Below are 21,446 nucleotides of genomic sequence, written 5' to 3' on the forward strand. Positions count from 1 at the left end.
TCCAAAAATTCCAGGGCTATTTGGCCCACTCTGTCTCCCCAAACCTTCGCAGTCACACTGGGACCCAAGACTGCACTAGCCTTGAGTTTACCACCAAAGGGAATAACCCCCAACTTCCCTTGCCCCCTTCCCTGGGGTTTTCATTCCCCTTTACAGTAGCTTTCTTGCTTTCTGCCACTTCCATCCATTTGGCTCCAATCTCCCCCGCCTCGGTGAGATTTTTGAGTTTTCCATCTTGTATGTACCGAGTTATGTCCTCAGGAACACCATCCAAGAACTGCAGGCCGTAAAAGAGACCCAGTTTGGGAATAAGAACCATTCAAGAAATATATGTTTGCTGATGATGTTTTAAAGAAAGTCACACCAATGAACTGGTGGAAGTCACTTAAGCACTTTGATTCAGAGACTGCTGAAGTGATAATCTCACTTTTAACAGCAGTATCTTCTTCCAGTGTAGAAAGAATATTTTCTTCCCTTGGACTAGTTCATTCCAAATTGAGAAATTGTTTGGGACCTGAAAAATCAGGAAAGCTTGTTTTTATTTTCCAGATTATGAACAAACAGGAAAATGAAGGTGAAGATGACAGAGTCAGTTGCATAAGCCAATATTTTAAGTATCTCATGTTGACCTGGCTGACGTAGTTGATTTAATTTTTGTTTCTTTTTTAAATATTTTATTTAACTATTCTAGTTAAAAACAATTTTAACAAAACCAAACCTGATTAAAAAAAACTTGAATGTTTAACTAAATTCAAAAATTCATATGCTTGTTGTGTTAAAATATTATATATTTGCTGTTGAAGAAAAAAAATCCAGAATACATAATGTTGTTGTTTTAGTTAATAAAACAATTTAAATGTCTGTCTGGTAATGTTCTCTTCCTAATATAGCATGGCAAGAAAATCCTCCAAATATTAATGATTAACCTGTTGAATTGGAGATCATTCACCTCCCAATTACTTCATAAATATCTGCTTCAATTACCTTTGGTAAATGAAATAACCAATTATTCATTTTCTGATATAGTTGTAAAACGAATCTGAAAAGTTTTGAAAATAAATCACTTAAAATGTGTAGTGTGTACCTTCTAAAAATGAAAATTTATTTGAGTTGTGAAGAATATGTATTAAGGTTATAACAACCAACAAGAATGCACTTTTATGTAGAAATCCATGATTAAACGGAGTCTTCCTGACTAGTGAATTAAATCATGATTTACATCAATTTGATTTAAATCATATCCACCCTGCTTGAAAGAGACTAATTGCAGATTTATGCAATTTTGTCAGAAGATATCATTACCTGGTTGTAATGGACTATTTTTCCAAGCACCTAGAAATAATGTACTAGAAAGACATAACATGTCACAGTATTACTGAGAACCTGAAGTGCACTTTTGCTCTCTTCCGTATTCTAGACCAACTATTGACAGACAACAGACCACAATTTACTGCAGAAGAGTTTAAGTCATTCTAAATGAAATATGATTTGGACCATATTACTAGCAGCCTACATTTGCACAAGTGAAGGGGGAGGCTGAAAGACCTGTACAGACAGCCCCAAAAAAACCTTACAGCAGGAAGATCCATTCCTTGCTCTTCTGAACTACAGATCAACACCGATAACAGCTACTGGATATAGTCCAGCACAACTCCTGATGGGAAGACAATTCAGAACTACTGTTTCAACTCTGGGAAAGAACCTATCTCCAAGGTGGCCATACATGAAAATAGTACCAAAATAAAAGCTAAAAAGAACTTATGACACTTTTATAATAGATGTCAGTTAGAGAACTGCCTGGCATAGAACCTGGTGACTGTCACACTGCATGAAGGAAAAAAATGGACAACTCCAGCTGCTGTAAAGAATTCATCACCCAACTCATACATGATGAAACCAGCTATAGAGAGTTCAACAGAAACTACAGACATCTTCAGTTTGTGCCTCAGAACGATCAACAGAGCAAACTGTACAGGTGGTAGATGCAGAACAAGAAGATGACGGGTACGTCTACACTACGGGATTAGTCCGATTTTAGATAAACCGGTTTTGCAAAACAGATTGTATAAAGTCGAGTGCACGTGGCCACACTAAGCACATTAATTCGGCAGTGTGCGTCATGGTCCGAGGCTAGCGTCGATTTCCGGAGTGTTGCACTGTGGTAGCATTCATATCCTATCCCATAGTTCCCGCAGTCTCCCCCGCCCCTTGGAATTCTGGGTTGAGATCCCAGTGCCTGATGGGGCAAAATCATTGTCTGCGGGTGGTTCTGGTAAAGTCGTCACTCATTCCTTCCTCCGGAAAACACGTCAGACAATCATTTTGGCCCTTTTTCCCTGGTTTGCCTGGCAGACGCCATTAGCACGGCAACCATGGAGCCCGTTTCAGCTTTTTTTTTTTTTTTACTGTCACCGTATGTGTACTGGATGCCGCTGACAGAGGTGTTACTGCAGCGCTACACAGCAGCATTAGTTTGCTTTGCACGATAGCAGAGACAGTTACAGCTCGTTCTGTACTGTCTGCTGCTATCATGGTGCCCCTGGCTGAGTCGGCCGGGGGCACAAAGCAAAAGAGAATGACTCCCAAATCAATCCCTCCTTTATGTTCTAAAAAGAGTCAGTCCTGCCTAGAATATGGGGCAAGTGTACTAGAGAACCGTGTATCAAGAGAGCACAGCTGCTCCATGTCAGATCCCAAAGCATGCCATGAGCTGCATGCCATTCACAGGGGTGCCCCTGCAACAACCTGTGCTTCCTGCTCCCCAACCTTCCGGCCTGTGGCAGTGTCCCCCCCATTTGTGTCATGAAGTTATAAAGAATGCAGGAATAGAAACAGAGATGAAATGAGGGGAGGCAGCCTCCCGCTGCTATGACAGTCCAGGCAGGACATTAAACGTGCGGGGGAGAGGAGCCCAGCATCCCGCTGCTATGATAGTCCAGGCAGTACAGAATCTTTTCTTTACACAGGAAAGGAGGGGCTGATGAGCGAAGTCGTATGTGAGGACGTTACCAGCATTTAACTGTACCACCTAGGCATGCACAGAATCATTCCTCATTTTTACACCAGGCGCCTCGGCCAGCCTACCTGAGACCAGCAGAGACATCACGGGCTGATGGTGACAACGGAACAGCTCATATTACCGTTGCCAACCGGGGAGGGAGAAGAGCGGATATGTCTTCACTGCTGCAGTATACGTCTACCCACGTCATTCAGTAGACATAGGGGTGACATTGAAAAAAGTCAAGAAATGATTTCTTTCCTTTTTCTTCACGTGTGTGGGGGAGGGAGTAAATGACGAGCTATACCCTGAAGCATGCCGGACAATGTGTTTGAACCTAAAGGCACTGGGCTCAGCAGAAGCAAATACTTTTCGGAGACGCTGTGCGACTGTGGACACCCTCCCTCCCTCCATGAGCGTCATTTGATTTTTGGCTTTCCGTTACGCTTGTCACGCAGCACTGTGTAGCCTGGAGATTTTTTCAAAACGCTTTGGCATTTCGTCTTCTGTAACGGAGCTCTGATAGACAGATTTGTCTCCTCATACATCAATCAGATCCAGTATCTCTGTACGGTCCATGCTGGAGCTCTTTTGGATTTGGACTGCATCGCCACCCATGCTGATCAGAGCTCCACGCTGGGCAAAGAAATGTAATTCAAAAGTTTGCGGGGCTTTTCCTGTTTACCTGGCCACTGCATCCGAGTTCAGATGCTCGTCAGAGCTGTCACAGTGGTGCACTGTGGGATACCGCCCGGAGGCCAATACCGTCGATTGCAACCATACTAACCCTAATCCGATATGGTAATACAGATTTTAGTGCTACTCCTCTCATTGGGGAGGAGTACAGAAACCGATTTAAAGAGCCCTTATATCGATATAAAGGGCCTCATAGTGTGGACGGGTGCACCGTTAATTGGTTTAACGCTGCTAAAATTGGTTTAAACGCGTAGTGTAGACCAGAGTGATACTCAAAGATTCCATTCCGACCACAGCCCGTCATTGCAACTAGTGGATGACCAATTGTTGGGTCGTGTAATTAGAAATGATTCAGAGACAGTACAATTCAGAGATATTTAACAGAGTGAGCATACTGAACTTAAAGATAGCAGAAGAGTGTAAATTTTGTAAATGGAGAACGTAAAACAAAAGTGGGGAAAAAGAATGTTAAACTCATTCCATTCAGCGCACTATGTGGCGCCATATACAACATACCTTACTGAAGCTCACACCAGCGGTTCCTGACAATGCTTGATTAAATGATCTTATAGTGATGCATCTCGCTCGTATTTCTCTGGGAAGAAGCTCTGTAGGCACTGGCAGTCCATATCTAGTAAATGAGGTTGACATGCAATCTACCTGTGTACAAGGTGTACATGACATCTGCCAAGTGATGTTTACTTCACACAAACAGAGACTATTTTATTTTCTTTTTTTAGTAATTAAATTCAAAAGACAGGAAGACAGCAGCATGGCGCTAGTACGTAGCTTGCTGGAACGAGGGTTGTGGCGGGCTGCTCTGAGCTATACAAGTCTGCTCAGCTCGTTGAGAGATGAAAAGTTGAGTCGGAATTTCTCGTCTCGCGTCTGAGTCACGACTGGCTGTCAGCACAGTGGTTCGCATCTGGTTGCGTGTATTGTAGTACGCTTTTTCCAGTCCTTTGTTTTTTACCCCCTTTTAGATTGTAAACTCTTCAAGGCAGGGACTCTGTCTTCTCATTTGTGCCTATACAAAACTAATCACACACACACACACACACACACTGCTGGCCTCAGTTAATGAAAATCAAGCTATACATAGTTAAACAATATATGCTGCAATATTTTGAAGTCATGGGATGCAATGTAATTGGTTTACTAGTCTGCACATTTAATGCCCATTTTGCATACTCTACAGCCTTGTGCTCCACAATTTACAGAGCATGCAAAATCTAAAAGAGAGTATAAACAGGTGGCAAGATTCTGTTGATCCACTGTTAGCACACAGCATAAAATTGACTGAAATTCTGCTGGTTCACTGTACCAGATGTCTGATTAACTTAATCCAAGCTATAAAGCAGTGGCTCTCAACCCTTCCAGACTACAGTACCCCTTTGAGGCGTCTGATTTGTCTTGGTACCCCCAAGTTTCACCTCAGTTTAAAACTACTTGCTTACAAAACCAGACATAAACATACAAAAGTGTCACAGTATGCTATTACTGAAAAATTGCTTACTTTCTCGTTTTTACCATGTAATCATAAAATAAATCATTTGGAATATAAATATTGTACTTACATTTTCAGTAGATAGTATATAGAGTAGTATAAACAAGTCATTGTCTGTACAAAATTTTAGTTTGTACTGACTTTGCTAGTGCTTTTTATGTAGCATATTGTAAAATCAGGCAAATATCTAGATCAGTCGATGTACCCCCTAGAAGATCTGGGCATACCCCCAGGGGTACATGTACCCCTGGTTGAGAACCACTGCTATAAAGGATGTGAAAGTGGCTCTCTAGGGAGAAGAAATTAAAGACAAAGGAGGTCCTAGAGATAAACCCTGGAGAAAGCAAAACTCAGAGACACAGGTTAGACTGGGCTTTATATTGTAAAAAACAAAGCCAAGCCACAGGATGGTGATGGGTGAGTTTGGACAGTAACTCCAGGGCTAAGTGTTCTAAGGAGGATTGTGAAGAGACTCAAGCTATGGAGAGGAGGAGAAACAACTCTGATGACATGAATAGAGCATTAGAATTTCACTGCAGGATGAAGCAGTAAAAGAAGCTAGACTATAATGGAGTAAGCTCTTGGGCAGGCACAAATTCAGCCTTAGAAGCAGAATTGGAAATGCAGAAAGTTATCATCAAAGCACATTGATATAAAACCAACGTCCCCTATTCCCCTCTCACGTTTCCCCCATATAAAAGTCTGTAACAGTCCCTGTCCCCTGCGACGGGGAAGGCAGCACGGCCCCCTCATTTACTGCTGCCCCAGCGCCAGGCCCTGGGGAGAGCAGCACCGCCTGTCACAGCCCCTCACCCGCTCCCTACCGGGAGGGCGGCACAGCAGAGGAAGGAGGGGTGGTCCTGTCCCTCCCCCTCCTCACCTCGCTCCGCTGCCTGGGCCCCAGAAGGGGCCGGGGGCTCGTTGTCCCTACAGCGGCAAACGGGACCAGAGCGGGCCCCGGCGGTTGCAGCAGCTGCGGCTGCGCCTTGCTCCTCCGACGGCTGCGCTCGCTGCCAGGATCAACAACGCGGTTGCCATGGCGACAAGTGCAGGGCCGTTCCCTCAGCGGAGGCCCGAGAGTAGAGAGCGAGCGGCCTCCCCCTTCAGGCGGCGGCAGCTCGCGTCGTGCTTGTTACCGGAGCCCGGCGTGGGGGGCGGTGAGGGGAGAGGCCATGAGAGACGCCGGGGCAGCGGAATCAGACGTGCGCCAGCTGTGACTTTGTTGCTGAACAAGTGCATACAGAGAACGTGCCAGCTCCAGGCAAATTATTGGGATTCAGCATCTTCGTCCAACCCCTAAGTTTGCAGCTACTTCAGGGGATCCCATGCCTGCAAAGCCCCTTTACACCTAAAGAACGAGGAGTACTTGTGGCACCTAAGGCCTGGTCTACACTGTGGGGGGGAGAATCGATTTAAGATACACAACTTCAGCTATGCTATTCGTGTAGCTGAAGTCTAAGTATCTTAGTTCGACATACCTGGCCGTCCTCACGGCGGCGAGTCGACTACCGCAGCTCCCCCGTCAATTCCGCTTACTCCTCCTGCTGAGGTGGAGTACAGGCGTTTATTCGGGGATCGATTTACACAATAAATTGATCACCGATAGATCGATTACTACCCACCGATCCGGCGGGTAGTGTTAACATAGCTTTAGAGACTAACAAATTTATTTGGGCATAAGCTTTTGTGGGCTAAAACCCACTTCATCAGATGCATGCAGTGCAGATGCATGTAGAAGCCCTCTACACCAACATTCCACACAAAGATGGACTACAAGCTGTCAGGAACAATATCCCCGATAATGTCACATTTGCATACTGGACACCATTAAATTAGGATTGAATAAAAACTATTTCCCCATGCTAATTTTTCCCCTACTGTTACTCACATCTTCTCGGAAACTGTCTGAAATGGGCCATCCTGATTATCACTACAAGTTTTTTTTCTCCTGCTGATAATAGACCACCTTAATTGATTAATCTTATTAGAGTTGGTATGGCAACACCCATTTTTTCATGTTCTCTGTGTATGCATATATCTTCCTACTGTATTTTCCACTGCATGCATCCGATGAAGTGTTTTTTAGCCCACGAAAGCTTATGCCCAAATAAATTTGTTAGTCTCTAAGGTGATTCCTCATTCTTTTTGCTGATACAAACTAACATGGCTACCACTCTGAAATCTGTCTTTATGCCTAAAGATTCTTAAACAAGCCTCATCTAGAGAGAAAACAACCAGTGTACAGCCTTCTGTGCTCTACTCGTTTCGCTATTGTTGAGTCTCCAGGGGATATACTTACACCTCTGTGTCCTACATACACAAATACTGTTATTTTACGTAATTCAGTTGATTTCACAATATATTCAACACTGTTCAGACAATTAAGTGTCAATGCACTCAGACTGGAGTATATAGTAGAGATGTTCACTAATGATTAAACTGACAAAGAGAATGTACCTTTTCCATATAAGTGTGAATGTATTAAATAATCATTAAGAACCAAAATATTAGATATCTGGGTCCCAAAATATTAGGAATCTGAAAATGATTTTCACACACTCCTGATATCATTCATAGGACAAGGGCTTTAACTCTATTTAAACAGTTTAATTTTAGGACCTGATCTTGCCAATATTTAAGCATGCAAGCCCTAATCCTGCAATGAACTGCATGACTGGATCCCTAAAGCTAGCACAGATGCTAGGGATGAGGTTTCACTTAATGCTGAATCAGGACTTTATATGGGTATTGAGAGTTTTTCAGCTTTGCATTACAATATATTACTACTAACTCTAATAAAATACATAATCAACTTTATTTTTATTCAGAGAAGGATAATCTAGTGGCTAGGGTGCTAACCTGGGACTTAGAAAAGCCAGGTTCAGTTTCCTGTTCTGCCACAGTCCTATTGCATGACCATGGTCAAACCACTTAAACCTGGTTTACACTTAAAGGTTCTGCCAGAATATGTTGGTTAGAAACATGAAAAAAATCTAACCAAAATAGCTATGCCAGTGAAAGCCCTAGAGTAGATTGTTAAACTGGCAAAAAAGTCTTTATTTTATTTAGGAAATAAATACAGGCAAACCCTTTCTAGTGTAGACAAGGCATAAGTCTCTGTTGCAGATCCTCAAAGGTATTTAGTCACCTAATTCCCATTGACCAATGGGAATTAGCTACCTAAATACCTTTGAGGATCTGTGCCTCAGTTTCCTATCAATACAATAGGGATAACAGTACTGGATCATTGTGAGGATAAATTAATCAAAAAAGAAAGATTGTGGGGTTGCTATATAACTACAACAGATAGTTGTTCTTACTGCTAACTTCCCCAGTAAAGTTAACAAAACCACAAACTAGACCTTTGATCTAGGGAAGTGATGAAACTTACCAAGGACCCACTATAATAACAATAGTAATATCTAGTTCTTATACTACTTTTCATCATTAGATCTCAGAGCACTTTACCAAGGAGCTCCGGATCATTCCCTCCTATTTTACAAATAGAGAAACTGAGGCACAGAGAAATGAAATGACTTACCTAAGGTCTTCTTGACCTTCCAGTGCCTCCCTGTGAGCAGACTTTAATGATCATACAGAGGAAGCTACAGGACTGAGGTCTTAGTCATAATTATGAATAGTTAAATTCAACATTACAAATGACTAACTTTTCTAAAATGACTTTTTATCTTTTGTTCAATAAACATGAAACATTCTGAACTAGATTAAGTAGAAAATAAATCCAAACCTCAGGCATCAATGACATGTGTGGTGTGATACGCTAAAGAATGCTTTATAAAAGTCTGAATTTTCCAGGAGACAAGTCTTACTCTTTTCACATCTCACTTATTTCAGAGCGTGAATCCCTTCTTGCGGGTTCGTTTTAGGAAGTGTTTAACGGCTCTCCCTCGGGAGTGCAGGATTTTGCTGTTAATATCAGATACTTAGTGTTTATTAACCTACTTCATCCAAACTGTCCCAGTTGCTTAGCCCTGGAAAAGGGGACTGAAGAGAACTGATAACAGGCCCAGAGCTCACTAAGACCTGACATCTCGAGGAGAGAGAAGGGGCAATTTCCTGGAAAGCTTCAAAAGACACTGATTATTTTCTCCAAGGAAATCACTTAGATAAGTCTCTGAGAGCTACAAAGGGGAGCCCATGACCCCAGGCTGCCTGTTCCCACCCGACCTCCAGCCGCGACACACTCTCAGCAGGAGCAGCACGAGATGTTTCTCGCTTCCCACTCGCTTTACTAGGGACAACTTTCTACAGGAAGTAAATAGTCAGCACTTCCGGCCTGTGCTCACCGCCGCCTCTAGTCACAAATGCATTTCCCCTGGTTGGGCCGCCCCTTTCGTCATTTCCGGTATCTGACCCGCTCAGCTAAGCCCCTTTTGCCGCGGCGCGGGTTTCCGGGCAATTGCAAGCGAATGTGCTGTCACCAATGTGAGCCTGCCTTGGCGCGTGGCCCGGAGCCGGAACGCAGCGGCGGCTGATGAATGGTAGATGCCGGTCTGGCTGGTTCATGTGGAGTCTTCTGTGGGGGGAGCTACGAGCCGCTGCCGGCCCGAGGAGGCTCCTCTGCCGATCGGCCGCTTTCCTTAGCAGCGGCGACGCGGTTTCCCCCGGCCCTGCCTGCGGAGCCCCGCCTGGCCACATGGAGCGGGCTGTGGTGCGCTGCGTCCCGTCGGAGCCGAAGATGAGCCTGTGGTTCGTGCTGTGTGACGGGAGCGCCAAGCACATGCAGCGGGACCAGACGGAGCCGCTAGGCCGGGCCTTGGCCCGCATCGCCACCAACGCCGGCAAGGGCCACGCCAAGGCGGCCAAGAAGAGCAAGAAAGCTCGGGCGGAGGCGGGACCGGCCGGGGAGCCGGTGGCGACGGCGCCGCTCGCCGTGCGCCTCTTCTCGCGGGACGGGGAGTCGGTGGCTGAAGACGTGTCCAATGCCGAGGCCTGGCAGGACGGCGCCGTGCTGCAGATCGGCGAAGTCAAGTACCAGGTAGAGCGGAACCCGCCCTCAGTCACCGAGCTCCATCTGCCCCGCTCGCTGCTCGCCGGCTTCCCCGTTTGCCCCAAGATCCACACCGAATTTGGCGCGCCCCAGCACTGTCTCTTCCGCTGGTACCAGGAGCAGCCAGGGGGCGGTGGGGACGAGCCCTCCCCGGAGGGCACCATCTGGGTAGAAGCCCCCGTCAGGGACCGCGTCTTCACACCGACCAATGCGCACATCGGACTGCGCCTCAAGCTCCACTGCACCCCCGGCAACAGCCAGCAGCGCTACGGGCTCCCCCGAGAGGTGGAGAGCAGCGGCCCCGTGGAGGCCGGGCCCGGCGCCTGTACCTTCGACTCCCGGCACCTCTACACCAAGAAGGTGTCCGGGGAAGGCTTAATCCGCACGGTCTCCTACAATATTCTGGCTGACATCTATGCTCAGACCGAGCACTCGCGGACCGTGCTCTACCCCTACTGCGCGCCCTACGCGCTGGAGCTCGATTACCGGCAGAACCTGCTCAAGAAGGAGCTGGCTGGCTACAGCGCTGACCTCATCTGCTTGCAGGAGGTGGATAAGTCTGTCTTCGCTGATAGCTTGGCCCCGGCGCTGGACGCCTTCGGCCTCGAAGGGCTCTTCAGGATCAAGGAGAAGCAGCATGAAGGCTTGGCTACTTTCTACCGCAGGGATAAGTTCAGCTTGCTTAGTGAGCATGATATTGCCTTCAATGAGGCCCTGGTCTCCGACCCACTGCACAAGGAGCTGCGGGACAAGCTAGCCCCCTACCCCTTAGCCCAGGAGAATGTTCTGCAGAGATCTTCAGTGTTGCAGGTACCAGCCGCTTGTACAGCAGGTCTGCCTCACAAATTGGGTGTGTCCAACCCCTAGGAAGTCGGGCTGTCACTGTTCAGAAGGAGGGTCGCTATAGGACTACTGGTGGAAGGAAAAAGAAGGGACAGAGCAGCAATAGAGTAAAAGCTTCTCAGGCAGGCAGAGCTGTGATTGTGAGTAGGGAAGGAACCATAGACTGTGTCTACACTACAGCCGGGATCAATGCTCTGAGATTGATCCACTAGCGGTCAATTTAGCAGGTCTAGTGAAGATCTGCCAAATTAACAGCAGATCGCTCTCCAGTCGACCCCTGTACTCCACCCCTGATGAGAAGAGTAAGGTCGACAGGAGAGTTTCTCCTATCGACTTCCTCCTCCTCCCCCCTCCCCCCGGCAGTAACTCAACCTAAGGTACATCACTCCAGCTACATTATTCAAGTAGCTGAAGTTGCATAGCATAGGTCGACTTACTGTGGTAGTGTAGACATAGGCATAGAGTCAGTCTATGCTGGAGCAAGCCCTTATCAACATTATATGGGAAATTTGATCTAAGCTATGCAATTTGAGTTATGTTAATAGCGTAACTCAAATTGATGTAGCTTAGATCTCCTTACCGCGGGGTCCACACTATCCGATGACAACAAGAGTGTCCCCCAGCTCTTCTCAATCCAGTGGAATACAGGAGTCAATCTTCACTAGACTCACTAAATCAACTGCCGATGCATTGATTGCTGTTCGTGGATCCCCCAGTAAGTGTAGTCAAGCCCTAAGTCAGGTTGGCAACCTCTGGCACGTGGCTCTCCAGGGTAAGTACCCAGGCAGGCTGGGCCAGTTTGTTTACCTGCTGTGTTGGCTGGTTTGGCCAATCACGGCTCCCACTGGCCGCAGTTCACCGTCCCAGGCCAATGGGGTGGAGGGAAGCTGTGGCCAGTGCCTCCCGCAGCGCTTCCCGCCGCCCCCATTGGCCTGGGATGGCGAACCGTGGCCAGTGAGAGCCGCAGTCTGCCAAACCTGCCGATGTGGCAGGTAAACTGGCCCGGCCCACCAGGGTCCTTACCCTGGCGAACAGCGTGCCAGAGGTTGCCGACCCCTGCCCTAAGTTATGGAAGGTTTTGAGAATTAGAATCTCACACTACTTAATGTGTAAAACAAGGAAATGTGTTTTAATAGGTGGCAGTGTCGCAGTCTATGTCATTCAGTTGCCATTCACCCAACTGGGTACGTGAGGCGAGTGTCAGTTCCTTTCCCCTGATTTCTGCCCTTTAGAATGTGATCTTGATAAAAATGTGATTGTGTCAATTTTAAATGATGTATTCATTTTCCTTGGTTTCTTTCTGTCTTCAGCCCATTTTAAAGTGAATTCTCAATTGTGATGTAACAGAACATTGGAGTGTGTCAGATCTTCTAAAACAGATCTAATTTTAGTTTTGAAAATATTTTTATTCTAATTTTTAATAAACTTTGAGGCATTGGCTATCTGATTTTGCAACACTGTAGACATACAAGTGGGGTGTGCATGTGAGATACTGACTGCATGTTAGTGACATTAAAAAAATTAAGGCCCCCATCCTGCAGATATTTATGCATGTGCTTAACTATTCATGTTTGTAGACCCATTGACTACTGTTAAAGTTAAGCATCCACATTAGTGTTTGCAAGATCATGGCCCATGTTAGAAATCCCAGTAACTGTCATGGAGGCTTGTGGCAGTGACAAATATAATCTCATTTACAAGGCTTGAAAAATCTACTTACCCCAAGGGCCAGTGTGAGTAGGAAACTTTCCCTGGTGCTTGATAGCAATCTAAACCTTTTTGTTTAAAAAAATTAACTTCCCAAACTACTGCAGTGGTGACTTCCACAGTGCAGAGAAACAACTCCAGTGTTCTTTCTGCAGAAAGGTGGAAGAATGGAGAAGGAAAAAACTTGGGAAAAGCTACACCAAGATCTTTTACAGGAAAGACAGTGAAATGCAGAAAAAAAAAAGTACAGCAAAAGCAAGAGATTTGATAGGCAGGGCTGGTAAAATAGTATTTGGCAAATACATTAATTTTGCTGGAATTTGTCAAATGACTTATTTTACAAACACTTATTTTACTTGTTCTAGAACTGCTAAAGTACTATAATTTTCATGGGTCATGGCCTTTTATGGGGGAGAAATGTTATAATGGCATGTGTAGCTAGTATACATGGGCTATTTCCTGTCAGGTACACTTTTTTCAAAACCTGTTTATTGCTTGTAATATTTGACTAACATTCAAAATAATGTGCAGAAAGAGATGTATAAAAATGGGAATTGTCACCAAGGTACAAGCTGATTAATCACTAATAATGCATAATTCTTGATGGGCTCATAGAGGTCTGTAAAGCATATTCTGATTTAACATTTTGTAAAAGTGTGCTGTTTCATGCAGGTTTCAGTTCTTCAGTCTAGAAATGATCCTTCGAGGAAGATTTGTATAGCCAATACTCATCTGTACTGGCATCCAAAAGGTAACTTTACTGATGTTGTATACAAGTATATATTATTAGCTAGATTTAGTAGCATTTTGCCTACACAACTAGAATTTCCATTTCACGCTTTTCTGAATGGAAGGATTTCTCCCTACTTCTTACAATTCCTCACCTTTCCTTAGTTCATTCCTTCTCAAAATCGGATCTTTAACTGTTACACCAACCTGATTGGAGGATTGTGTTATATCATTATAGAATGTAGTCTTGCTTGCTTAGGAATGTTCAGAATATAGCTGAAGCAAAGATTATTGTATTCTGCATTCCACCCCCAATCTGTAATTCTCTAATGTAGATGGGTTTACAGAGTGTGGCTCCCTCTGTTCTCAGTGTAACTGATGGAGCCATGTTGTGGTATTGACGACAGAGGAAGCAAATTGGGCCTCTCAAACCATGTCTCCCTTCTAGGTCCAAAAACTAAGAGTGGAGATTACTCCTGTTTCTTGGTGTTCCTAAAGGGTGTAGGGGCAGAAAAAAGCCCCTGAGATGGGCGGGGGGGGGGAAGCCAGTGGTCCATTAGGCCAGGGGATTAACGGAAGAACTGAGCAAGGGTGAAAAAGGCCCCTGCTCAATCCTTAGCAAAGAAGTTATTTGGTTTCTCTAGAGCAGAGGTCAGCAACCTTTCAGAAGTGCTGTGCCGAGTCTTCATTTATTCACTCTAATTTAAGGTCTCACTTGCCAGTAATACATTTTAACGTTTTTAGAAGGTCTCTGTCTATAAGTCTATAATATATAACTAAACTTTTGTATGTAAAGTAAATAAGGTTCTTAAAATGTTTAAGAAGCTTCATTTAAAATTAAATTAAAATGAAGAGTCTCCCAAGCTGGTGGCCAGGACCGGGGTAGTGTGAGTGCCACTGAAAATCGGCACACATGCCATAGGTTGCCTACCCCTGCTCTAGATTCACTCTTACTTGGGAGGGAAAATTGCAGGGGTATATTTAAAGGTGCACAATCCCTACAATCATGAACTGAAGTCAAAGCCTTGCTAATGGTTTTAAAATGTATATTGCCGCAAACTATCCGTCAGCAGTAGTTTATAAAACTCATTTGAAAGTACTGAATAAATAGAATACTTAATTATCATGCTTTTATGTTCATAGGTGGAAACATCCGTCTCATTCAAATTGCTGTAGCTTTGTCTCACATTAGGCATGTTGCATGTGATCTATATCCTGGCATACCTATCATATTCTGCGGTGATTTTAATAGTACTCCTTCAACTGGAATGTATAGTTTTATCAACAGTGGCAATATTGCTGAGGATCATGAAGATTGGGTCTCTAATGGAGAAGAAGAAAGATGCAATATGTCTCTAACTCATCCTTTCAAACTGCAAAGTGCTTGTGGAGAACCTGCTTATACAAATTATGTTGGTGGGTTTCATGGATGCCTGGACTACATTTTCATTGACATAAATGCTTTAGAGGTTGAACAAGTAATTCCATTGCCAAGTCATGAAGAGGTTACCACCCATCAGGCCTTGCCAAGTGTCTCTCATCCCTCTGACCATATAGCATTAATATGTGACTTAAAGTGGAAATAAAACGAACATTTGCATAACATTTGTTCCAGGCCTTTAAACAAGGAATTTGTTTACTTTAGGGGAACTTAACTTGTATCCCAGCTTGTATGTAACTTTATAAAGACAGAAGCTAAACTGATTATTGGAAAAAAGTTCACATGCCTGTCATTTCGATTATAAATTTCTTGTTGAGTGTTTTGTCTGACTGTTCATAACATTTGCATGACATAGCTTCTCCATTCCCTTTTTCTACACTAATAGGAAGTCCAAATATATTTAAAACAGATGGGGATGTTTTAAAAAAAGAAAAAAATTAGATTATCATACCTTTTTATAGGTGTTTTTAACTGATTAAGAGATTATTTTGTTACAGATGTATGAATAATCTAATTTCTATAAAAGTACACATGAACGGAACCCTGTTTATATAATTCAGAATAGGCTATAAAAGAGGGTAAGCAAATGACTTGTGTTGAATGAAATCAAAACTACTTTCAGTGCAGGACAAGTGTCACCACCTTCATTTTAAATACTCAAAAATATAAATTTATTCATTAAGCATTCCTGATGCTTCTCTAGGCTTTAGCGAGCTGCATGTTCAGTGTACTTCTATTTTTTTTTGACATGATACTTTCTGACCAGATACCAACATCTGAATAAGACTTGTACAATCAATTAAATTTTAGGATTAAAATGGTTTCGGGAAGTTTCTTTGCCCACTTAATGTATTTGTAGCCACTGAAAGGCTCTTTAAAATAAATGAAAAAATCAGATTTTAAGACCAGTTGTTGATGATTGTAAAACAGTATCAAGTTTACTAAAAATAAAAATGTAAGAACTATATTTACTTTTGAGTATTGATTCCTGCTGTTATCTAATCTTATATCTACCATTAGAAAACATAGTAAAAGTTTTAGGTAGTTTCCTAACAGTTTTGATGGGAAGGAGCTTTTTAAATTTTACTTGCCAGTTTTTGATTTGCAGGAAAGCATTAGTTTCTTCTAGAGAACAATTTCTTCCTGGTTTAGGGGGAGAGGAAGAAAATAACATTTCACATAAGTAATATGTATCTAATTCTTTGGGTGAAAATGCTTAAAGGTGACTTGCAAAGATTTTTAAAAGTTGGATTTGCTCTATTTTTTCCCATTATAAAGGAGGCCTACTTGCTCACACGTTTCAATTTAGCAATATCAAGTCTAGTCTTTCTTAGAGAATATTTGGGATGTCTAAGGATGTACGTTACCATAATAATATAATTGGAGATATACCTATCTCCTAGAACTGGAAGGGACCTTGAAAGGTCATTGAGTCCAGCCCCTTGCTTTCACTAGCAGGACCAAATACTGATTTTTGCCCCAGATCCTTGGAATGGCCCCTTCAAGGATTGAACTCACAACCCTGGGTTTAGCAGGCCAATGCTCAAACCACTGAGCTATCCCTCTACCTCCCCATGGAAATAGTTAAACATCCACTACCCACGACTTCCTTTCTCCAAAATGTTGGTCATGGAAACTGAAAAGATTCTGCAAACAAAAGATTTATACAGTTTTACTAGTGCTCCTTGTTTCAGTTGATAACTTTCCCTTAACTCCAGATATTATTGTCCTCATTTGACTAGTTTTCTGGTTATTAGTGCCTTCCAGGGCAAAATAAGCTCTGAATGTCTAATGCTTAAAAATCAAGTCGAATTCTCACCCCTATCCACAATGAAGAGGCACATATCATGCAGATAGGAACACTAGAAATGCATTAGAAGAGTGTGGCTTCCTTATAGTGCAAAAGTTAAACTGAATATTTAAAATGAAAAAATTTACTAAACTGAAAACTATGGGGATGCACAGACTTAGGATATCCAAAAAACCTTACCTAACTCTGCTCCTGTCGCTTGACCCAAGGAACAACCAAACAGTGCAAACTAATCTAACACTCAAACAAAGTCCATACATATACCTCATAATAATGATAAATACAGTGGTAGCATTTTCATAGTACTATACATGCTGATACGGGCAATTGTTCAATGGTGTTTTCAAAAATGTGATATGTGACCCTCTGATGAGCTGAACCCTTAATTATGTGACAGTTGGTACCAGTCAAACTAGTATGGGGGGTCTAAGTATTGCCACGCTCCTTGGCACTGCATGGGTTGTAGAGCCTCCTCACAGGGTAGGTGGCTGCTGCTAGGTAAGGCTAGGGACTGAAGCTGTTACAGCCTCCATGGTGGGAGAGAGTAGAAAGAACAGGCCAGGAGAAGAACTCCTTTCTCTCACCAAGAGAAATGGGAGGAAAGTCCTAGGGCCCAAGGCCCAAGCACATGCACTATTACCTCTCCCTGGACACACTATTAGAATGGAGCCTTCCCCCTTGTGACTGGTGCTGGCTATGGGAGTAGAGACAGACACTGCTGCTGCTGGAACTGCCAGCAGCAAACTTTTACTTTCCAGCCCTCAGAGCTTTTGCTGGTGTCAGAAGTGACTTCCTGGAACACTTCCATTGAGGGGAGGAGATGATTCTTAGAAGGGAATGGGTGCAGCAGGCCTAAGCTGAGGGGCTGGAGTTCACTGTTGACAGACACCTATGGGTGGGAGGACGGTAGGGAGATATGGGTTAAGAGGGTTGCTGACCATGGAAAATTAACACCCACTGTACATTACTATGAGCACACTACTGGTGTGGATTATTGTGGGATGTTACTATAACTTATAACCTGCTGCTCTCTATTTGTTTTCATTTGTTGCATTTTATATTTAGATTGTAAGCGCTTGAGTAGGGAGTGTTTGTGAAGCTTTTGGGTGCTCAGAAATAAGTGATGAAAGATCATTTTGAATCAGACTACTGTACATAGGTAAAAACAACATGCCATAGGTACATGTTTCTACCACCCTGCTTACCAACTATGTGTCCATTGCACCTTGCATGTAAGATATTTTGATTAAAGATGTTTTCTGATAAGGACTTTGAGTCTTAAATCATGTATTTCACCTGTGATGGTGAGGAACTCTGGGGCAAAAGCCTTTTTATTCTTGTACATATTTGTCTAGCGTAGTTCTCTTTCTGCCTGCCTATTCTCCAGTGTGGCCTATAGCTTTGTAGTTCAGAATCATATAGCCAATTCAGCATAGTTTACATGTACAAACTGTAGCAAAACTGCATTGTCTTTATTTATCTCCCTGCTGTTTGTAGCTTTTGCAAGCAAGCTATCTGGGGGGCCTCTGACTTAATAGATTTGTGAACTCACCATCTCTGTTAACTAGTGTCACGGAAAAAATATTTATGTATTTCTAACTCAATGCAGTGTAGACAGAAGTAGAGCCACTGCCACATGGTCTGTCAGCTCTTCTGTCTACCAGCAAGAAGCCTTCCATGGTCATGGACCACAGTTCGATAAGTTCTGAAGTAATTACATAAGAAAAGCCGTGCCGGGTCAGACCAAAGGTCCATCTAGCCCAGTATCTGTCTACCAACAGTGGCCAATGCCAGGTGCCCCAGAGGGAGTGAAACTAACAGGCAATGATCAAGTGATCATTCACCAGCCATCCACCTCCATCCTCTGACAAACAGACGCTAGGGACACCATTCTTTACCCATCGTGGCTAATAGCCATTTATGGACTTCATCACCATGAATTTATCCAGTTTTCTTTTAAAAATTGCAATATGTGGATGCTCTTGCTTTGGGAAAAAGTAGTGCTGAATGAAACACATGATTGTGAATAATTATTGAGAGGAAGATATTTTATGTTGGCTTCACAAAGTTCTGTACAGCCATTCAGCAACTTTATCAGGATTACCCTATAGGACAAACTTTTTGTGCTTCAGTTTATCTACAAACTTTAGCTAATACATCCCAATTATTGTAAAACACTTAGAAGGCCTCCAAAGGGGATAAAGAAGTGCAATGTGTGCTCTGTTGAGTATACAGAGGTTGGATTTCAGAATGCCTAAGTATATTTAAACAGATACAGTAGCAGAGGAGGAAGGAAATTTTGATGGACTCTCCCCCTGGCCTAGGAAGCAACTAAGGCAGCTGTTTTGCCTTTAAAAATTATGAGCAATGCTTAGGAATGGCATAACACCTCCTCATGGCAACTGTGCAAGCTTGTGCCGGATGCATCCACTGTAATGAAGGTTTTCCTCACTCTCCTGCTTTTCAAATACCAGACTGGCTGTACCAATGGGTGTGTCTGAGATGATATAATTGGTCTCTTTGGAAAGGGTGATTGAGACTCGATGCAGGCAGTATGGTGGCACAACCCAGCATGCCCAGTAAGGCTATGGGTAGTGAGAATGTTGAGGGGAGATACATAGCTGGGGAGGAGGAACCAAATAGGACAAGCCCTCTCTTCCTGACTCTACTGTATTACCTGAGGGATGAAGGTAGAGAAGCTACCTCTCTAATCTGGTACATTGCTGACTACACGGCTGGGGGGTTGGATATCACCACTCTCAATCCCTCACAGAGAGGGGACTCTAGTATCAGGTCACTGATAACACTTGGCTCCAGCTATGGTTTGGGGGGGGTAAGATAGAGGAAATCAGTAACAATGTGGAAAGTAGAAAGGGCTATGATCACAGAGACCAGAGGTTCCAAGGCATTTAGCCCCAAATTAGAGAGTAGCACCTGTGCAGACTTAGAAGTTAGTAGCAGAGCCTCCTCAGGCTTATGGCCCATGTATGAATGAGCCTGAGATTAATCAGTGGTTGGTGACCCTTCTGTGTCATCTTATCAGCTACTGGGGACAGGAACCTGCCTATCAGACATCTGTGCTAATGATGAATAGGGCACAAAGTGGACAGGACCTGGGAAGGTGGCATGGAATCACAGTTCAGTGTGGCATTAATAGGTTTAACTGAGGCCAGGTTGTAGACCTCCTCTCACTGGCTGAAGCAGCTGGTATTGGTCTCTCTACAAGGAACAACTTCAGCAAGGTCACTCTCATGCTGTATTCTTGGAGAATGAGTGACAGATAGAGAACATGTCTTGGAACAATGTTCTACAAGAGAGCAAGTACTTAGGGTGCCTATCCTTAAGGGAACTCAAGCCTTCACAAAAAGGAGAGGTAAACTCATACAGAAGGCCTGCTGGGGTTATGTGTCATACCAACCTAGCCCAAAGAGCAAAGATTACCCCCATGCATAAGGGATTACAGAGTAGGACTCTAGGCTTTACACACACCACAAATAATACCCTTCCCCTCATTTTCCTTTTGCAGCAAACACATACATGTTCTGACAAAAAACTGTATTGCTAAAAGTGTAACAAAACTAGGACGAACAACAGGAAGTACTTACAATGGAATTGTACACAGCATAGAGCTGTTCACAATTTAATACATAGCACTTTTTCTGTCTGCAAATCATCCATGAACCACTGCCAGCTACTGATCAAATAGTTTATGCAAACAAGTTTTGCTGATGGGTTGCTCATGAACTGTTCACTTCAATTAGCCATTATTTGGGATTTGTGATGCAGGAGTTGACTCATGTTTATGCCCTATTTTTTTTTTTTTAAAAAAGCAAATAATGAATTATGGATGCATATTAATAGCTATATGCCATCATGTGAAGCACAATTATTCCCCCAAGATTCAGGCAAATGAAAACCCATTCATTTTTTGCAAGCCTTTATATGAATGATAAAGGGAACAAAATAAAACAGATGATCTGTTCTGAATTCAACCATTTTTTTTCCTCAATATTTAGCCATCTCGGCTATAGAATATTCCTAATCTTCTGGTATAAATCGATAATTCTGCATGAAGTTATGTTAAAAGATTTTAGGTCAATGCCAATCTGTAAGTTGTTCATTATATTGTACTGAGTTCCACATCCAAGAAAAAGTAAAAATCCATCTTCAGGAACTCAGGATTTCTTCTTACACCAGTAAGAACACCAGCCATCTCCATTAGTCTTGTATATCCAGATCATAGAGTTAGTTTCCAAACACAATCTCAGTTTGAACTGATTTTGGAGATGGAAGAGACCTGTTAGTGTGTTGGTCTCTCTTTCAGTTTAAAATACTCTGGATTTTCATGGCAAATATGCCTGAGTAATGGCTGCCTGGCTAGACTCAGAAGATGCATCAGATATAAACAACTACTATAAAAACCTAGTGCTTTTTAATTGTAGGATTAGAAGGGACTCCACCAAAGGGGCCTCTGGCCTACACCGAGGTATTTTTAGTTGGGTAAGGACTGAGTATTCTCTAGACCATCAGGTTTGGAAGGGACCTCACCTCAGGAGGTCATGTAATCCAACCCCCTCCTTAAAGCAGGACCAATCTCCAGCCAGATTTTTGCCCCAGATCCCTAAATGGCCTCCTCCCAGATTGAACTCACAACCCTGGGTTTAGCAGGCCAATGCTCAAACCACTGAGCTATCCCTCCCCTCC

At 43.4% G+C, this 21,446-nt stretch overlaps 2 protein-coding genes across 2 annotated transcripts in view; one reads left to right on the forward strand and one right to left on the reverse strand.

Moving 5' to 3' along the window:
• DNAH12 (dynein axonemal heavy chain 12) overlaps positions 1–6,254 on the reverse strand; it is a 178,206-nt gene extending 171,952 nt beyond the window's left edge. The window contains 1 exon segment of the mRNA XM_075073319.1: positions 6,082–6,254. The gene's annotated coding sequence lies outside the window, so the exon portion shown is untranslated.
• Positions 6,255–9,576: 3,322 nt separating this feature from the next.
• Positions 9,577–18,011, forward strand: PDE12 (phosphodiesterase 12). Its single transcript, XM_032801348.2, has 3 exons — positions 9,577–11,022; positions 13,435–13,513; positions 14,635–18,011. Exons 1-3 carry the CDS (start codon positions 9,697–9,699, stop codon positions 15,075–15,077), a joined length of 1,848 nt encoding a protein of 615 aa, XP_032657239.1. The 5' UTR covers positions 9,577–9,696; the 3' UTR covers positions 15,078–18,011.
• The last annotated feature ends 3,435 nt before the right edge of the window (positions 18,012–21,446 follow it).

Source organism: Chelonoidis abingdonii, chromosome 17, assembly GCF_003597395.2.
Source record: "Chelonoidis abingdonii isolate Lonesome George chromosome 17, CheloAbing_2.0, whole genome shotgun sequence".
In the NCBI taxonomy this organism is placed as follows: Eukaryota; Metazoa; Chordata; order Testudines; family Testudinidae; genus Chelonoidis; species Chelonoidis abingdonii.

Coding starts and splice junctions, on each gene's coding strand:
- PDE12 (XM_032801348.2), top strand. CDS start 9,697: ATGAATGGTAGATGCCGGTCTGGCTGGTTCATGTGGAGTCTTCTGTGG. Junction 11,023..13,434: donor AGAGATCTTCAGTGTTGCAG/GTACCAGCCGCT, acceptor TGTTTCATGCAG/GTTTCAGTTCTTCAGTCTAG. Junction 13,514..14,634: donor TCTGTACTGGCATCCAAAAG/GTAACTTTACTG, acceptor TTATGTTCATAG/GTGGAAACATCCGTCTCATT.